This window comes from Hylobates moloch, unplaced genomic scaffold, assembly GCF_009828535.3.
Source record: "Hylobates moloch isolate HMO894 unplaced genomic scaffold, HMol_V3 SCAFFOLD_19, whole genome shotgun sequence".
NCBI classification, from domain to species: Eukaryota; Metazoa; Chordata; class Mammalia; order Primates; family Hylobatidae; genus Hylobates; species Hylobates moloch.
Genome location: NW_026652294.1, coordinates 11,430,461 through 11,448,077, shown reverse-complemented (window position 1 = coordinate 11,448,077; position 17,617 = coordinate 11,430,461). Strand labels below are relative to the sequence as shown.

At 54.3% G+C, this 17,617-nt stretch overlaps 1 protein-coding gene across 2 annotated transcripts in view; it reads left to right on the top strand.

Annotated features, from left to right (window-relative positions):
* The window catches only part of ZMAT5 (zinc finger matrin-type 5), a 41,783-nt gene that overhangs the window by 13,388 nt on the left and 10,778 nt on the right, over positions 1-17,617 (top strand). For both annotated transcript variants that reach the window (XM_032139277.2, XM_032139276.2), the window contains exons 2-5: positions 6,094-6,247; positions 12,373-12,435; positions 14,117-14,197; positions 16,376-16,487. In XM_032139277.2, coding sequence (XP_031995168.1) covers positions 6,121-6,247; positions 12,373-12,435; positions 14,117-14,197; positions 16,376-16,487 — 383 coding nt within the window. In that variant the 5' untranslated portion in view covers positions 6,094-6,120. The remainder of the gene's footprint in view (positions 1-6,093; positions 6,248-12,372; positions 12,436-14,116; positions 14,198-16,375; positions 16,488-17,617) is intronic.

The window sequence follows — 17,617 nt, the reverse complement described above, 5'->3', positions numbered from 1 at the left end:
CCACCTCGGCCTCCCATCACGTTGGGATTACAGGCCTGAGGCATTGCAGCTGGCTACTAGGCACCTTCATGTACTACTGCCTCGGTAAATCTCAGCAGCTGTGGGATCCATATTTATAGCTAAGAATAGATCAAGGGAGATGAAATGACTTCCCAGGGGTCACCCAGCTTATATGCGGCAGAGCTGGAATTCAGATGTGACCCATGTGACCCAGAGGATGTCCCACTAGCCTTGCCCGCTGCCCCTTGGCCACGAGAAGCCAGCACTCTCACCTGCTGATGCTCTGGGGCTCCAGCAGATGCCTTTGCAGCCATGCACCTGGTCCCTGGGAGTGGGTGGGTGGCACCACCTGTGTTTGTGGCAGGGAGTGGGGCCGGATGGTTCTGTGTTCCGGACGGGACCTCGCTCACACTCTGCTGCGTGTGCCACCCTCAGAGGATGGGGATGAATCACAGCAGAGGGGGCCAGCTTAGTCAGCACCCCATGCTGGTGTCTGGGCACCATTTAGAGACACTCCAGCTGTCGCCTTCCTCCCCTGTCCCTGACCCCCTCCTCGGCTACCAAGTACAGTGGTGCAGGTTGCACCTTGTGCAAGGACACCTGGCTGAGGGGAGCTGGAGCTGAACTGCAGCCGGCATTCTGCTTGCCAACTTGTGTGTCTGGCAGGGCGCTGCATGTGTCCAGAGGATTCTGCAAGTTGAACCTTATCCTAATGTGGGCAAAGGCATCAGAGCAGGAGGCATTTGGTTCGGGAGCTCTAGAATTTACACCTGAGCGAGGTCATCTTGTTGAAGGTCAGCCTCTGTCTGGGAACATGGCCTCAGGCACATGCCTGTGGGGACAGGACTGTGAAGTAGGTAGAATGTGTGCCCCCTCACCCCGATGCCATCCCTGGGCAGTGGGGGCTCTGCACAGCTGGTTCTTCTATGTTGTTTTTTTTCTGCTTTTTTTGAGAGGGAGTCTCGCTCTGTCACCCAGGCTGGAGTGCAGTGGTGCGATCTTGGCTCACTGCAACCTTTGCCTCCTAGATTCAAGTGATTCTCCTGCCTCAGCCTCCCGAGTAGCTGGGATTAGAGGTGCGTGCCACCACACCCAGCTAATTTTTTTTTTTTTTTTTTTTTTTTTTTTAGATGGAGTCTCGCTCTGTCACCCAGGCTGGGGTGCAGTGGTGCGATCTCTGCTCACTGCAACCTCTGCCTCCTGGGTTCAAGCGATTCTCCTGCCTCAGGCTCCTGAGTAGCTGGGACTACAGGCACATGCCACCATGCCCAGCTAATTTTTGTATTTTTAGTAGAGACAGGGTTTCACTATGTTGGCCAGGCTGGTCTGTAACTCCTGACCTCGTGATCCACCCTCCTCAGCCTCCCAAAGTGTTGGGATTATGGGCGTGAGCCACCACGACTGACCTGAACACTGTTATTATCCCAGTTTTCATAGCAGGAAAACAAGGCCAGAAATGCCAGTATCACTGAGTGAGAAAATTAGGAAGCAGTGGCGACTGGATGTAAGCCCTGACATCTGACTCCAGAGCCAGCTCTTAACCCTGTTCCCGGACAGCCTCCCCAGGCACGGAAGTGCGGAGATAGCCGGTCCTGGCGCTCAGTGCTGTCCCCAGGCTGGGTATCCCGCTCTCGGAGGTGAGATGGGGGTGCTGTGACCTGCTTCTCAGGGCGAGAGGGTCAGGGAGGGGCCTGCCCGGTTGGTGCTCAGTGAGCATGCTTTCCCGTCCCAGAGGGACTGTGCTGCCTGCTGGTCTCCCTGGCCTGACACTGCACATGTGTCTGTGACAGGTAGATAGAAAGCATTGCCGGCTGGGCGCGGTGGCTCTTGACTGTAATCCCAGCACTGCGGGAGGCAGAGATGGGAGGATGACTTGAGCTCAGGAGTTTGAGACCAACCTGGGCAACATGGCGAGACCAATATTTAAATTTTTAAAAAAAGCATGGTTGTGGGCATCTTCTCATCTGATCACTGGATATTAGAACCAGAGAGGGAGGCCTTTGGAGATCACCCAGTCCTGCCACTTCCCACATGGGGAAACTGAGGCCCAGAGAAGGTAAGTGGCTGAGTCACAGACTGAGCCACGTGGCAGAGCTGGGACTAGAATGTGGGGTCCTGTTGAACCATCCAGGATGGCCAAGCACTTCTCATGTGCTAGATGATGGGTGGGCAGAGGAGGGCATGGGTGGGCAGCCATGGCCCTGAGCTGAGGCTGACAAGGTGATAAAGTAAATGGAACCGTTAGCTGGTTTGCCCCCCATGGAGTGGAGGGGATGAGAGAGAGGGGGGAAATCGTGAACACCCCCACATATACACACACATACAGCCCACCAAAGGGGCTTACCATTTGGGTCAGAGTGTGGCTGGGGAGACAGGCCGAGGAGCGTGTGGTCCAGTTTCCCGGTGGGCTGGTGTTTGGACAGCTAACACTGCAGCATGAACACAGGCTTTCCTGGCAGACCTGAGCCCCAGGTACCCTGAGGCCTGCTCTGCCCTTCCTATGTGTGTGATCTGGGGCCCCTCATGGCACCTGTGTGGGCCTCAGTTGCCTCATTCCTGAGTGAGATTATAATCCACACCTCTTGGGGCTTGAAGGGGCTAGCATGGTCCTAGGGTGTAGCTAGTGATTAATAAAGGAAAATTGTCATTAGTATGATTTGTTGGAAGGAGACTTTTCTTTTTTGGATGGGGCTCTGCTCTGTTGTCCAGGCTGGAGTACAATGGCTCAGTCTCAGTTCACTGCAGCCTCTGCCTCCTGGGCTCAAGCCATCCTCCTGCCTCACTTCCTGAGTAGCTGGGACTACAGGCATGCACCACCACGCCCAGCTAATTTTTGCATTTTTTATACAGATGGGGTTTCACTCTGTCGCCCAGGCTGGTCTTGAACTCCTGGACTCAAGCAATCCACCCATCTCGGCCTCCCAAAATGCTGGGATTAAGGAGGAGACTTTCATTATGTGATTAGGAGTGGGGACCCTAGAGGCCTGCTACCTGGATTCCAAGCCCAGCGGGGCTCCTTCCTAGCAGTGTGACCTTGGCTAAGTCACTTCATTTCTGGAACCTCAGTGCCCCCGTCTAAAAAGGCATAACAGGCCCTCCCCCACAGGTTGTCCTGGGGATTAAATGAGATGATGATCTAGAGCTTTCAGCTTAGTGCCAGCACATAGTAGGTATTCAATAAACCACTAGCCCTAATAATAGATAATATTTATTGAGCACTTGCTTAATGCCAGACATTATCAGCATCATTTTCACCATCTGCATTGGCAAACTTCTCTGTACCACTTCCTGAGCAAGCAGCCATTGCCTCATATTCCCACAGTGTAAGTAGAGGCCTAGAGATGGGAAGTGACTTGCCCAAGGTCACACAGGCAGCTTTTCAATGCCTGTGTGGTTTTGTCCATCTAAGTAGGCCGCAGAGCCACCGTTCTGTTCCAGTCTCCCAGAGAACCACCCTCCCTGTCCCCTCCCTTCCCCATTACTCTCCAGCGCCAGCAGCTTCTCGGAGATTCAAGCTTTCTGAATGGCTTGGTTTAGCACTCGGCCGTTAAACGTTCATCTCTTACAATTTCAATCCAATTCCTGTAAGTTTATTGGCAAGACGGGGTGTATCAGAGCTGCCAAATTTAATATATCAAGTGTGCGTGTCTGGGACACGGTCCCTCTGCAGTAATGGGAGAAGAGAGGTTTTATATGTTTTCATTTTGAATGACTGTCTGTTCCTGATCCCATTACAGCCCCTGACTTAATGGCTACTGTCCCTGTCTGCTGCAAGAGTGGCTTTCTCCATCAACCTGCTTGGCTGTTGGGACTGTCTCTGTGTCTCTCCCCAGTCTCCTCCTCCTCAGCTGTGTTCCCCCATCGGTCCCCTGTGGTTATCAGGTCCTGGGAGTCCAGGGCTTTGGCTGCTAGCCCAGATAGCTACCTTGTGACCTGGGGGAAATCATTTCTCTTCCTCATCTGGGCCTCAGGAGCCTGTTCTGTGAAGGGAGGGGTCTGAGCACAGGTTGAGCAGTTGGTCTGGGCACAGCCTTGGCAGATCCCCCTTGGTGGCCCCAGTGGACCCGTCTGTCCTCCTGTTTTGTGGCAGCAAACTCGCGGACCCAAGGGCTGGCCACGAGAGTCATTGAATTGCCACCCACCTTGGGCTGCAGATCTCCTGGGTCAGGAGTGGTGGCTGTGGTCACCACGGCTGAGGGGTCTTAAGACCCCAGAATGTTTTCATTTCCCTCTGTGACTGGATTCGGACCTACCACCTGATAATTTAGTGATCTCCTTGGGAAGCTGTCAGCATTCACTGCCTGAGCCCTCTGGCTTCTCTAAGCCTTGAACTGGCTGTGGAAGAGAGGACACCTGGCAGTGTAACGTTAGGGGACTGGGTTTGCCTTCTGCTTATCAGCTGTGTGACCTTGGGCAAATCACACCCCCTCTCTGAACCTCAGTTGTCCCAAAGGGAAAATGGGAATTGATTCATTTAACAAGTACTTCAATGCCTACTCTGTACTGTGCACTATTTTAGGTGCTGGGGCTCCAGCAGTAAACAAAACACAAACCTGCCCCCATGGGTTTATATTCTTACTGGGGGAGAAAGACAGTAAACATAACAAGTAACTTATTGCGTGAAGGGTGTATTAGTCCGTTCTCGCATTGCTATAAGGAAATACCCGAGACTGGGTAATTTACAAAGGAAAGAGGTTTAAGTGACTCACAGTTCCGCATGGCTGGGAAGGCCTCAGGAAACTTATAATCATGACAGAAGGGAAAGGGGAGGCAGGCACCTTCTTCACAAGGCAGCAGGAGAGAGAAGTGCCGAGCAAAGTGCGAAGAGCCCCTTATAAAACCATCAGATCCTGTGAGAACTCTTCACTATCATGAGAACAGCATGGGGGAAACCACCCCCATGTCAGTTACCCCCTACCTGGTCTCTCCCTTGACACCTGGGGATTATGGGGATTACAATTCAAGATGAGATTTGGGTGGGGATACAAAGCCTAACCATATCAAAGGGTGATATACGCTGTGAGGGAAAATAAAGCAGGGAGTGGAGGAAGCTAAGTGGAAGATTCTGCCGTCTTGAGTAAAGTAGCATTGGAGCAAAGATGGAAGGGGTCAAGAGGGAAAGTGAGGCGGGAGTTTGCAGGAGGGCATACCCCTCCCTGGGGAGCCTCGGGTGCAAAGGCCAGGAGGTGGCCATGTGCCTGGCATGTGTGAGGAGCAAAGGGGAGGCTGGTGTGGCCTATGTGGTGCAAATGTGGAGGTCAGAGGTACGGTAGGGGATGGGGCAGTGGCTCACACGTGTAATCCCAGCACTGTGGGAGGCCAAGGCGGGAGGACACTTGAGCCCAGGAGACCAGTCTCTGCAACATAGCGAGACCCCACCTCTACAAACAAATTGTTTTTTTAAGTTAGGCATGATGACACGCACCTGTAGTCCCAGCTACTCGGGAGGCTGAGGCGGGAGGATCACTTGAGCCCAGAAGATTAAAGCTACAGTAAGCCGTGGTTGCACCACTGCACTCCACCCTGGGGGACAGAGTGAGACTCTGTCTCAAAAAAAGAAAACCCTATGTGGTAGGAGACAAGGGAGGCCAGCCATAGGGTATAAGATGGCAGTTGTTCAGCCTACTTACATGTTAGAATTACCTGATAGACTTTAAACAATACCAAACAGCAGCCAGGCACAGTGGCTCACGCCTGTAATCCCAGCACTTTGAGAGGCTGAGACAGGAAGATTGCTTGAACCCAGGAGGTCGGGGCTGCAGTGAGCTGTGTTTGTACCACTGCACTCCAGCCTGGGTGACAGAGCAAGACCCTCTCAAAAAACAAACAAACAAACAAACAAACAAAAACAGTGCCCAGGCCTCACCCACTGAGGTTCATGGGTCTAAGTTGCAGGCTGGGCATCAGAATGGTTAACAGATCCCTCTGGAGTGAGGCCTTTTAGGCCATACTCATCAGCTTGACACTCCTAATAGGGCGGGGCACATGTGAGTAAAGCCTGGGCTCAGGCCTGGCCCTCAGGGAGGACTCAGTGGGCTGGTGAGGGGTGTGTTTTCTCCAATGGTCTGATCTGAGCTCTTTGTGGCTTCCTAGGCAGCAAAGCACCTGCTCTGAGTGGCCATGGGGAAGCGATACTTCTGTGACTACTGCGACCGCTCCTTCCAGGACAACCTCCACAACCGCAAGAAGCACCTGAACGGTCTGCAGCACCTCAAGGCCAAGAAGGTCTGGTACGACATGTTCCGAGGTGGGTGCTGCTGGCTGGGGGCCAGGTTCCTGGAGCCCTGCTCTGTGATCTTTCTTATCATCAAAGACCCCCATGGGTCAGTGACAGTCTGGGTCTGGGCTCTTTGAGGATCAAAAGAGAGGGAGGCCTGGGCCACTGGGTCCTCAGAGGAGCAGGCTGGTAGGTGAGCTCTTTCCCCAGCAACGCTGACTGAGGGCTCTGTGCTCCAGGCACGTGCCAGGCTCTGTGGACTGGAAGAAGGCCCTAGAAGGAGGTGATGTTTGAGCCAACAGCTGAAATAGGGGAAAGCTAGCCATGCACTTCTGGGTGGAGGGTGTGTAGAGAAGCAGGCAGCCCTGAGTCCAGCACCAGGGCTCTCGGAGCAGGAGGGAGAAGGTGTGGCTGGGCAGAGCAGGCCAGGGGAGAATGGTAGGGCTCAAGCTGGCTCTGGGGCAGGGATCTTCCAAGCCTGTGGAGGCCATCGTAAGCAGGGGGCGGAGGGGGGTCCCTGTTCCAAGGGCAGAGAGCAGCCTTTGAAGGGCTTTAGCTCCCATGGCCAGACCTGCCTTGACAGCGCAGACTGCTTCGTGGGGAGCAGTTGGGTGCGGTCAGTGGCAGTTGGATGACTGGCTGCAGGCACGGGTGAATAACCCAGTTGCAGAAGGAGGGCAGGCTCTTCTGGGAAAGGCCTCTCAGAGCAAGAACAATTGGGATGAATGAGCTAAGGTCAGAAGTGCCTAGCACGGGGCTTGTTTCCTGGGAGGTGCCCAGAGAGGGGAGTTTTGCTGTTGCACAGCTGTCACTGGACATTCACACTGAGGAACAGCCAGGGAGGTTCCAGAGGGTGACTGGCAGGAGCCAGATTGAGAGGTGTGGGCACTTGGCGGTGGGGCGAGGGTGGGCCAGGAGCTCCTGGAATGAGCCAGAGTGGGGCCGATGCCCTGTAGGTTGGTGAGCAGGATTCTGGGACGGGGCCTCTGAAGAAGGAACCAAATCCAGCAGCCAAGAGGGGAGGAGGAGTGGAGAGAGAGTTCCCTGGTTGGGGCTAGGTGTGGTGGCTTTCGCCTGTAATCCTAGCACTCTGGGACACTGAGGTGGGAGGATTGTTTGAGCCCAGGAGTTCAAGAGCAGCCTGGGCAGCGTTGTGAGACCCCGTCTCAAAAAGAAGAGGCCTGAAACTGACAGTTCACAAACAGGGAATGAGCATGGATCAGTGCCTGCTACATGCCGGGTGCTTTTCATAGTTCGTCATTTGCTTTTCTCAGTAACTCTCTAGGGCAGCGATTCTCAACTCTGGCTGCAGGTTAGGATCGCCTGGAGACCTTTAGGTTCAAACCACTGATTCCCCGACCCCATCCCCTCTCCAGAGGCAGGTTTGTGGACTAGGCATGGTTGTTTCTAAAGGCTTCGCAGACACTCCGCATTTCGCTTGAGAGAGCTGAGGCTCAGAGGTGCAAGTGAGGGGGTGGCCAGGCCGCTCAGCAGCCCAGGCGTGGCTGTGGTTGCAAGGCCACAGGAAAATTCATGGGCAGTGGGCTCTCCTAGGTCCCTAGGAGACCTCTAACCCTGGTGTTACACTAAGGCTCCCTGTTGTGCAAATCCAGTGAGGGCTATGATCTGGAGGGAGCTGGGCCAAGATCACCTAGTCCCAGATTCTCAGCTGTGAACAGCTGGATCCTGGGATCCAGGGCTGATTGGCAGAGGTCCCTGTGTCACTTATAGAAAAGATGAAGCAGCAGGCCACAGGAGTCCCCCAGGTGTCCTGTGTTCTCAGTGTCCTCACATCCCCAACACATTCAGTCCTTAGAATAGCTCTGTAAGAGGCTGAGCAGGCCAGGCCAGGTATCCCCAGTTACAGGTGATGACTTCAAAATCCAGAGCAGGCAGGGCATGGTAGCTCACACCTGTAATCCCAGCACTCTGGGAGGCTGAGGTGGGAGGATCACTTGAGTCCAGGAGTTCAAGACCAGCCTGGGTAACATGGTGAAACCCCGTCTCTACTAAAAATAAAAAAAATTGGCCAGACTCCGTGGCTCACGCCTGTAATCCCAGCACTTTGGGAGGTTGAGGTGGGTGGATCACCTGAGGTCAGGAGTTCAAGACCAGCCTGGTCAACCTGGTGAAAGACTGCCTCTACTAAAAATACAAACATTAGCCGGGCGTGGTGGTGGGTTCCTGTAATTCCAGCTACTTTGGAGGGTAAGGCAGGAGAATTGCTTGAACCTGGGAGGTGGAGCTTGCAGTGAACTGAGATCACACCACTGTACTCCAGCCTGGGCAAGAGAGCAAGACTCCGTCTCAAAAAAAATAAAAACAAAAATAAAAAAATTAGCCAGGCATGGTGGCCCATTCCTGTGGTCCCAGCTACTGAGGAGGCTGAGGTAGGAGGATCACTTGACCCCAAGAGGTGGAGGCTGCAGTGAGCCGAGATTGCACTACTGCACTCCAGCCTTGGCAACAGAGCGGGACCCTGTCTCAAAAAAAAAAAAAATGAAATAAAATCCAGAGCAGTGGGTTCCCTCGCCTTGGGTCCCCAGCTACCGAGGGCCAAGCTGGCACATGACCTCTTTCCACTTCCTCAGGAGGCTGCCCCAGGGCTTCTGCTCACCCTGAGCAACCGCAGGGACTTGCGGATATGCCGTGTGAATGAACTCGACTTCAGCTCTGCTCCCAGCTTCTTGGCCTGGGGCACGTCCCTTAGCCCTCAGAGGGGCTGATGATCCATCCGCCATGGTCAGGTGCAGGGCACCAGTCCCCAGGTGTCACTCAGTAACACTGTGGCCCTCATTTTGTCATGTATAAAACAGCTACAACAGTCCCCACCTCCCAGGGCTATGACAGGGGCTCAGTAACCTCATGATGACTGCATGGCACGTAAGAGCTTACTAAGTAGGCACAGTGCCTGTGGGTCCTCAGAAGGATTCCCTCCGGCCTTCACCTCATGGGCTCATTCATTCAGCGTGTCCTCGGCTCCCAGGCAGCCTCTAAAGATTCAAAGGTGGATAGAATAGGGCCCCTCTCCCTAGCGAGCTTGCGCCCGGTTACAATGGTGTGTTCTGGGCAAAGCCCGTGTCCTGCCCACGCCTCCATGACCTGCTGGCCTCTCCCTCCCAGCTGCAGCCACCCTGGCCACTGCATCTGCTGGGCATAAGCTGTCCCCTCTGCAGACGTGCCCTTCCTGCTGTCCTCCCTGCCCCAAGCCAGGCCCCCCCCCACCTCAGAACTCCAGTCAGGCAGCAAATCCTCAGGGACATCCTCCCCGACCCCTAGAATGGGTCAGGTCGTTTGGCTACATGCTAGATGTTTAGGGATTAGTGTGACTGTTGGACCAGAAGGAAGGACCAGCTCCGACTTGTTCTCCACTTAAATCCTCAGGCTGGCGTGGTGCCTGGCACACAGGACATGCTCAGTGAATGTTTGGCAGATGAATTGTCTAAGTGAATGAGCAAAGAAATGTGAGGCACCAGGGGCAGCTGTTCATTCTGGGAGATGAAGCAAGTAGGACCAATAGGGTCAGATCACGAGGGGCCTTGAATACCCACTGCAAGAGCACGGGCTTCCTCGTGCCGGGCCTGGGCCAGGGGTTCTCAACCCTGAGTACACTTCAGAGTCACCGAGGAGCTTTAAACAATTCTGATGCCCTCCCTTCCAATGAATTAAAGCAGAACCTGAGAGGGCTGGGGCCGGGTGTCCATGTACTTTAAAAACTGCCTGGTGATTCTGATGTGTGGCTGGGGTCGGGAACCACTGAGCAGACGTGGGCAGCCTGGAATTCTTCTCCCACCCCAAGCCACCCAGCAGAGCCCCTTGTCTAGGACTCAGGCTCAGTCCCGCTGCCAGCCTCAGCCATCTCAGCCTCAGGGGGGTCCAGGGCAATGTCCACATGCCCTCCCCTAGCCCCCCCCCCCCCACCTCAGGGAAAGGCAGGCAGTGGTGTCCGTAGCACCAGCTAGGTGCAGTGAGTCTGACAAGCCCGGCGCTGACAGATAGACCCTCCCCACCCTGCTGGTCCCCCTGGCATGAGCTCTCTGACAACCAACTCCTTATCCCAGCAGACCACACCCCCTGCCCGCTCCCCCACCACCCACAAGCCACCAGTTGCCCTTGGCAAATCACTTCCCTTGTCTGAATGTCTGTTTTCCCCTCTGCAAAGTGGGGATGTTTACGCTGTTCAGAGGGTTTGTGAGGAAAAAATGAAGAATTGCTACCATTTGCTGTGTACCCACCCAGTCTTGGCCCCATACCTGGAGAACATGGTGCTAAGGCCACTGCTGGCCCCAGAAGCAGACCTGGTCACTTTCCTAGGGATTCTCATGTGCCACAGGGTTGGGAACCATGGGCGTCCTCTACAAAGCGCTCTCTATTCATTATCTGATGACATTTTCACAGCAGCCCTGCCAGGTGGGAACTATCCTCCCATTTGACATATGGGGAAACTGAGACTTGGAGATTATGCAGTTTGCACGTGGTCATATGTTGTTAGGATTTGAGCTCAGGTTTCTTGGACTCTGAAGCCTGTGACCTTTCCTTGGCCTCTAGAAAAGGTGGTGGGTGAATGTCCAGCCCAGGCCTTGCCTCTCCCCTCCCCTGGGGTGGATATAAGGGCTCCTGAGTCAGGGTACCATCCTCAGGTACCCTACTTCCTTACAGATTTTGACTGATTAATAGCTTGCCTATCAAGAAGCAAATTTAAAACCATAACTATATGATGAAAGTAAAGATGGGGGGAGGGGGAGGGACAGCATTAGGCGATCTACCTAATGCTAAATGACAAGTTAATGGGTGCAGCACACCAACATGGCACATGGATACATATGTAACACACCTGCACATTGTGCACATATACCCTAAAACTTAAAGTATAATAATAAAAAAAAAAAAGAAAAAAAAAAAGAAAGTAAAGATAGGCTGGGCACAGTGGCTCACGCCTGTAATCCCAGCACTTTGGGAGGCCAAGTGGGGAGGATCATTTGAGCCCAGGAGTTTGAGATCAGCCTGGGTAACATGGCGAAACCCCATCTCTATAAAAAAATAAAAAAATTAGCCGGGCGTGGTGGCGGACGCCTGTAGTCCCAGCTACTTGGGAGGCTGAGGGGGATCACCTGAGTCCACGAAGGTCGAGGCTGCAGGGAGCTGAGATCATGCCACTGCACTCCAGCCTGGGTGACAGAGTGAGACCGTGTCTCAAAGAAAGAAAAGAAAAATAGGAAAAATCAGAGGAAACTAGGGTTAAGATTAGGATCAGAGTGATTGCCGATGCTACAGAGTGATTGTCGGGAGTCCTGTCCAGGGTGGTGGCTGGTCTGGCCCTGAGCGCCCTACAGCTGGTGGAAGGAGGGAAGACAGAAGCCAGGGATTGCAGTCTTGCCTGTGGAGCAGTGCCTGGATCCTGGGATTGGCTGGTGGGCTTCCTGGGCACTAGGATTTATTTAAATTTTTTTAGCATTTTATTTTGAAATAATTATAGATTCACAGCAAGTTGCAAAGATAATAACGAGAAGTTCCATAGTGCCAGGATTTTTTAAAAGTATTATACCTCCAGGCTGGGCCCAGTGGCTCACACCTGTATTCCTAGCACTTTTCGAGGCCAAAATGGGAGGATCGTGTGAGCCCAGGAGTTCGAGACCAGCCTGGGCAACATAATCAGACAACAGCTCTACAAAAAGATCAAAAATATTAGCCGGGCATGGTGGTGCATAGCTGTAGTCCCACCTACTTGGGAGGCTGAGACCGGAGAAGGATCACTTGAGCCCAGGAGGTAGTGGCTGCAGTGAGCCATGATTGCACCGCTGCACTCCAGCCTGGGTAACAGAGTGAGACCCTGTCTCTAAAAAACAAAAAAAACCAAAGTCCCCAGACTCCCCAGGTGACTCCCTCATGCCAAGTTGAGAACCGCTGGCATGAAACTTGGTCCTTGCCTTTGGCCGGTCCTGCATTGGGTGGGAGGGATTGAGGTCACCTGCAGTTCAGATCCATCTGCCCAGGACTCCCACCTGTGGTCATCTCCTGCTTCCACTCCTCTGTGGAACGCGAAACTCTTCTTTCTGCACAGCTGTGTTGGGATAAAGGGTCCCTGTGGCTTCCACTTCCTGCCTCTTTTGGTGGAGCCTGAACCGTCCGAATCCCGTCCCTCTCTTCTCTCACAGATGCAGCTGCCATCTTGACGGATGAGCAGAACAAGCGGCCCTGCAGGAAGTTTCTACTGACAGGTAAAGTCCTCTGCACAGCTCAGGTCCCTGCGGGCCCACTTGGACCTCTACAGAGTGTCTTCCCTGACCCGGGCCACCATCCCAAGCCCACTTTGCAGCAGTGGCTCCAGCTGACTGGCCAGTCACTGGCCAGTCAGGGCCTTCCCAGGTGTTGTGTCTCAGGACCTCCTAGAGACTGGTCCTCAGCTCTTCAGATCTAGAATGTGATTGTATCAGCTCACCTAGAACAAGCAAGCCGTGGGAGATTACAAGTAAATCCAAGAGACACTTATGGGTGGAATAGACTTGTTGATTAAGTTAGCCTGGGAGCCTGGCCTCCTTCCCAGCAGGCAGAACTTCAGAGAGTAACAGGGTTGATGATCTGAGGAAGTTCAAGATCAGAACCAAGGATGCTAGGTGTAGATTTGACTGCTCAGTACTCAGCTGCTAGAGATGCATATAGATCAGACAGATAAAGGGCCAAACATGGTGGCTAACTCTTGTAATCCCAGTACTTTGGGAGGCTGAGGTGGGAGGAATGCTTGAGGCCAGGAGTTTGAGACCAGCCTGGGCAACATAGCGAGACCCCATCTCTACCAAAAAAAATTTTTTTAATTAGCTGGGCCATGGTAGCACACATTGGTAGTCCCAGCTACTAGGGAGGTTGAGGTGGGAGGATCACTTGAGCCCAGGAGTTCAAGGCTGCAGTGAGCTATGATTGCACCACTGCACTCCCGCCTGGGCAACAGAGTGAGGACCATGTCTCTTTTAAAAAAGAGACAGCAAGAGATAAAAACCTCAGTAAGTGAAGGAACCAAAGACAGATAAAAATAAGAGTAGGAAAAATAAGATAAAACCAAGAGAATAGTCTCCTCCATGCTTGCCCTTGAGGTCCTATGTATTCTCTAAGGGTTTGGCTCTGAGCTTCCTGGCAGCCACGGCAAAGAGGAAAACTATAATGATTCACATGGTTTGTAAGGGAGCTTAGCACTGGGGAAAGGTGCTGCAGCTGAACTAAGGAAACTGGGTGAATGTCCAAGCTCCCCCAGGATGGGCATCAAGCCTGCAGATCAGGGGCTTCCCTACAGACTTTGCCTTGATGTGAATATGTCACTGGTAGGTTATCCTGGCTTGAGACACCTCCAGCCTCCCAGTATCTCCACATACATTTTGGTCTCCTTGATTGAGAGAGGGGAAGCCACCCCAGATTTTGGTGCCTCTTTGGCAAAGCTGCCACTGAAGCTTTTCTAAGGAGCAGTCCAACCGCTCCCGTGAGCCAGGTAGGCAGGCAGAATACTAAGCTGGGTATAGCACGTGCTGCGGCTTGGAGTGGAGAAAGGAAGCATTGCCCTTTCAGGAACCCATATGTAGTTCATTGAGGCAGGGCTGGGAGGGCTGGTGACAGAGACAGCCTGCAGAGGCTTGCAAGGCCCAGTCATGACAGGCTTCAGTTGGAAGTGATCCCCAGCATGGGGGGCAGCCGGAGAAGGGTCGTAAGCATATGGCATGATGGGTGAGAGGTTGCTCTGGCTGCTGAATGGACAGGGCCAGAGAGATTCCATTTTCTGTCCTGGATCAGGGTTGCTACTCTTTAGGCCCTGAAGTCCTGCCCCTAAGATTCTGGGACCCCTCATCAGGGCACCCCTCAGCCCCCGTGGGGAGCCCCTCCCGAGCAGCAAGTAACTCTGTCTTCCTGCTGCAGGCCAGTGCGACTTTGGCTCCAACTGCAGATTTTCCCACATGTCAGAGCGAGACCTACAGGAGCTGAGCATCCAGGTGGAGGGTACGTCTCGGGATGCCCTAGGCTAAGTGGGAGTGGGGTGCTGGGGCATGTGGACTCTGAGACCAGGGAGGCTGGCCTATGCCTCCCCATCTCCCCATCATTGGCAGCCAAGGGCCACTCAGGGTGATGGGGAGCCCTGAGCCCCCGGTTTGGGCCAGGTGTTAGGAACAGCCTCAGCATGAGTGGAGAAGGCAGGCCTGTGACCCCTGATAGTGGAGCCTGCGTGGCTTCCTGCCTGGGAGCCCTGAAGGTGCACCTCAGCCCCACCTGGACCCTGTGGCCAGCCGGCAGTCATTGGTGGGTACACCCCATCCCTTCCTCAATCAGGCAGCATACCCAGTCCCCACTTGGCACCAAGCAGACCCCTTACGACAGTCTGGGGACAAGGAGTTTAGGAACGTACCTTCCCTGCCCTCTGGAGTCTCATAGCCTGGTGATTCCAGGGAGGGGCAAGTTCAGCCTCCATGGAAACTGACATCTCGCCTTTGGGAAATTCACTCCTCTAGTTAGAGAACAAGGAAGTTTCTGACTGAGATGGTCTTTATCAATCTTCTTCCACAGCCTCTCATTGATCAGGTGGGGAAACTAAGGCCAACATTCAGACTGAAGGGCCTTGCATGAGCCCCCCAGCAGGTTAGGGGCAGACTCTGGGTCTCTCAGTGCCTGCCCCCGTAAGCTTCTCTGTCCAGGAGGCCTCAGGGTAGCCAGTGAGGGTCTGGGGCAGCTTGGCCTTTGCCCTGATCCTGCCATGGGCCTCACTCCCCTCTGACCAGTTAGACACTGCAGGCTCCGTGCCCTGCCCTGGGAGCCAGTGGCGCCGTTGCTACAGCCCCGGGACCGACACAGGGTTTCCAGGAGCATTTTTTCCCAGGGTGGAAGCAAGGCCTTGTGGGACTGGCCAGCAAGTCCTGGCAGCAGCGGCAGCTCCAGCTCTTCCCTGGCTGTGGGCTCTCAGAGGACGGCTGGCCCATGGTGGGACGAGCACGGGGCGGTGGACCTGGAACTGGAGACGATGCCGAGTGGGGACAGGAATGGGGAGAGGCCCAGGGGCGCTGGGAACAGAGTCCTAGCTGGCAGCTCAGATAGTCCCAGCTCTGCCACATCCTCTGTAACCTTGGTATGTGGCTTAACCTCTTGGAGGCTGTGTCCTATCAAATGTGATGTCTCTAAGGATGAAGCAAGATGACACCTGTGCAGCCCAGGGCCCAGCCCCGAGTGAGCTCCAGAGACCGAGGCCTGGCCCCGAGTGAGCTCCAGAGACCGGGGCCTGGCTCTGAGTGAGTGCTAGTCAAATGTATGATTTCTTTCCTCTGGCCCAAGACTCCATCCCAGATGACTTGGCGACTCCGACCCCATCAAACGCTCACACCCAGCTTGTATAAATTCCATTCGTTGATTGGTTTTAATTTGTTGAGCAACAGGTTTTGTTGGACAGCTTATGAGAATAAAAACCAGGGAAACTGAGGCTCATTACCCTGCCCAGGGACAAAGACCTGGCAGGTAACAGAGCTGAGATGTGACCCCATTCGATTGCCCTCACTGCCTCCCTGCATCCCAGATTCAGACCCCTCCTTAGGGCCAGGCTCTCTCTTTTTTTTGTTTTTGAGATGGAGTTTCACTCTTGCCGCCCAGGTTGGAGTGCAGTGATGTGATCTTAGCTCACTGCAGCCTCCACCTCCTAGGTTCAAGCAATTCTCCTGCCTCAGTCTCCCAAGTAGCTGGGATTACAGGCACTCACCACCACACATGGCTAATTTTTTTTTTTTTTGGTATTTTTAGTAGAGGCGGGGTTTCGCCATGTTGGCCAGGCTGGTCTCGAACACCTGGACTCAGGTGATCCGCCCACCCTGGCATCCCAGAGTGCTGGGATTACAGACGTGAGCCACCGCACCTGGCCGGGGCCAGGTTCTCTACATGCACTGTCCTGTTTCCAGCTCCCTAAGAGCTTGGAGGCAGCCGGGGTGGTCTCTATTTGATGGGAAAACAGAGCGAGGCCAAGTGCCGGGCCCTTGTGCACAGATGGCCTGGAGAAGTGGTCCAGGTGCATCCTCCAGGAAGGTTGCTGCAACTTCCCAGGGCTTGCTCAGGGCCTACCAGTTGCTTCTGCTTTGTGAGAGGGTAGGGTTTTGGCAGGCAGGAGTGTACCCCTCACTTGCCTTTGTCTCCCTGTCCCTACAGAGGAGAGGCGAGCCAGGGAGTGGCTCCTAGATGCTCCCGAGCTCCCCGAGGGCCATCTGGAGGACTGGCTGGAGAAGAGAGCCAAGCGGCTGAGCTCAGCCCCAAGCAGCAGGTACAGGTCCCCAGGGTTCTCTCCCCTGTGCCCCCGGGGGCAAAACCCCAGCCCACCTTCCCCTTCCTGAGGCTCAGGAATCTCCATGAACTGCCCAGGCCCAGGGGCCGAATAAAGTTGCCTACGCATAGCTCCCTGAGGAGCCCTTGGGGCCCCAGGCCCTGGCCAGAGGCTGAGGGGTGTTTGAAAGAGCCTCTCCCGAGGCTGGGCCCTGTTGGAGTCTGTGCTGGCTGGAGGGGAGGCAGACGGCTGAGCTGATTTGGCTGCAAGTCACCAAGTCCATTGCCAGAGGGAGGGGCCTGGGCTGTGGTCACCATGCACTGCTACCCGCTGTTGCCTCTAGGGCCTTGCAGAAGGGAAAACAGGGAGGGTGCGACTTGCCCGAGGGCACACAGCTGGGAAAATGTAGAGCTGGGATTACACAGGGTGTGATGACAAGGTCCTGGTCCCACTGCCTTTCTAAGGAAGGGGGTCTGCGGATGGCCCCAGCCCTTGGGACGCTAACAAGTAGAAAGGGAGCTGCTGGATCGTCCTTGGGGATGTGCTTCGTGATGTCCCTGGTTCTCCTCTTTGAGGGAAGGGACTCGGGTGATACTCACATCAGCAGAACGGGGCACAGGGCAGGTGGGGATAGACAAAGGCTGCATGGCATTGTGGCCAAAACCTAAGCCTGAGTTCCTGGGCTCTTCCTCCAGGGATTGAAGGAGGGAAGGGAGGAAAAGGGGATAAAGCTGCACCCAGGAGCCGCATGCAACTTTGAACACGTTTTCCCATCCCGACTACCTTGCTTTCCCCATCTTGCAATGGGGCTTCAGACCTGACTACCTCTGTGGTGTGGCTTCACGAAATGGTGGCCTGGCCTGGGCCAAGGGGACCTGGCCAGATAGTCTAGGGGGTGAGGCCTTCCCTTGGAGCTCTGCCAGGAGGTGAAGGCCAAACTTCTTGCCTTCTCTGTGCTCCAGTGAAAGAGACTATGAGGGTGTTATTTTTTTTTTCTTTCTTTCTTTCTTTTTTTTTTTTTTTTGTGATGGAGTCTTGCTGTATTGCCCAGGCTGGAGTGCAGTGGTGTGATCTTGGCTCACTGCAACCTCTGCCTCTGGGTTCAAGCGATTCTCCTGCCTCAGCCTCCC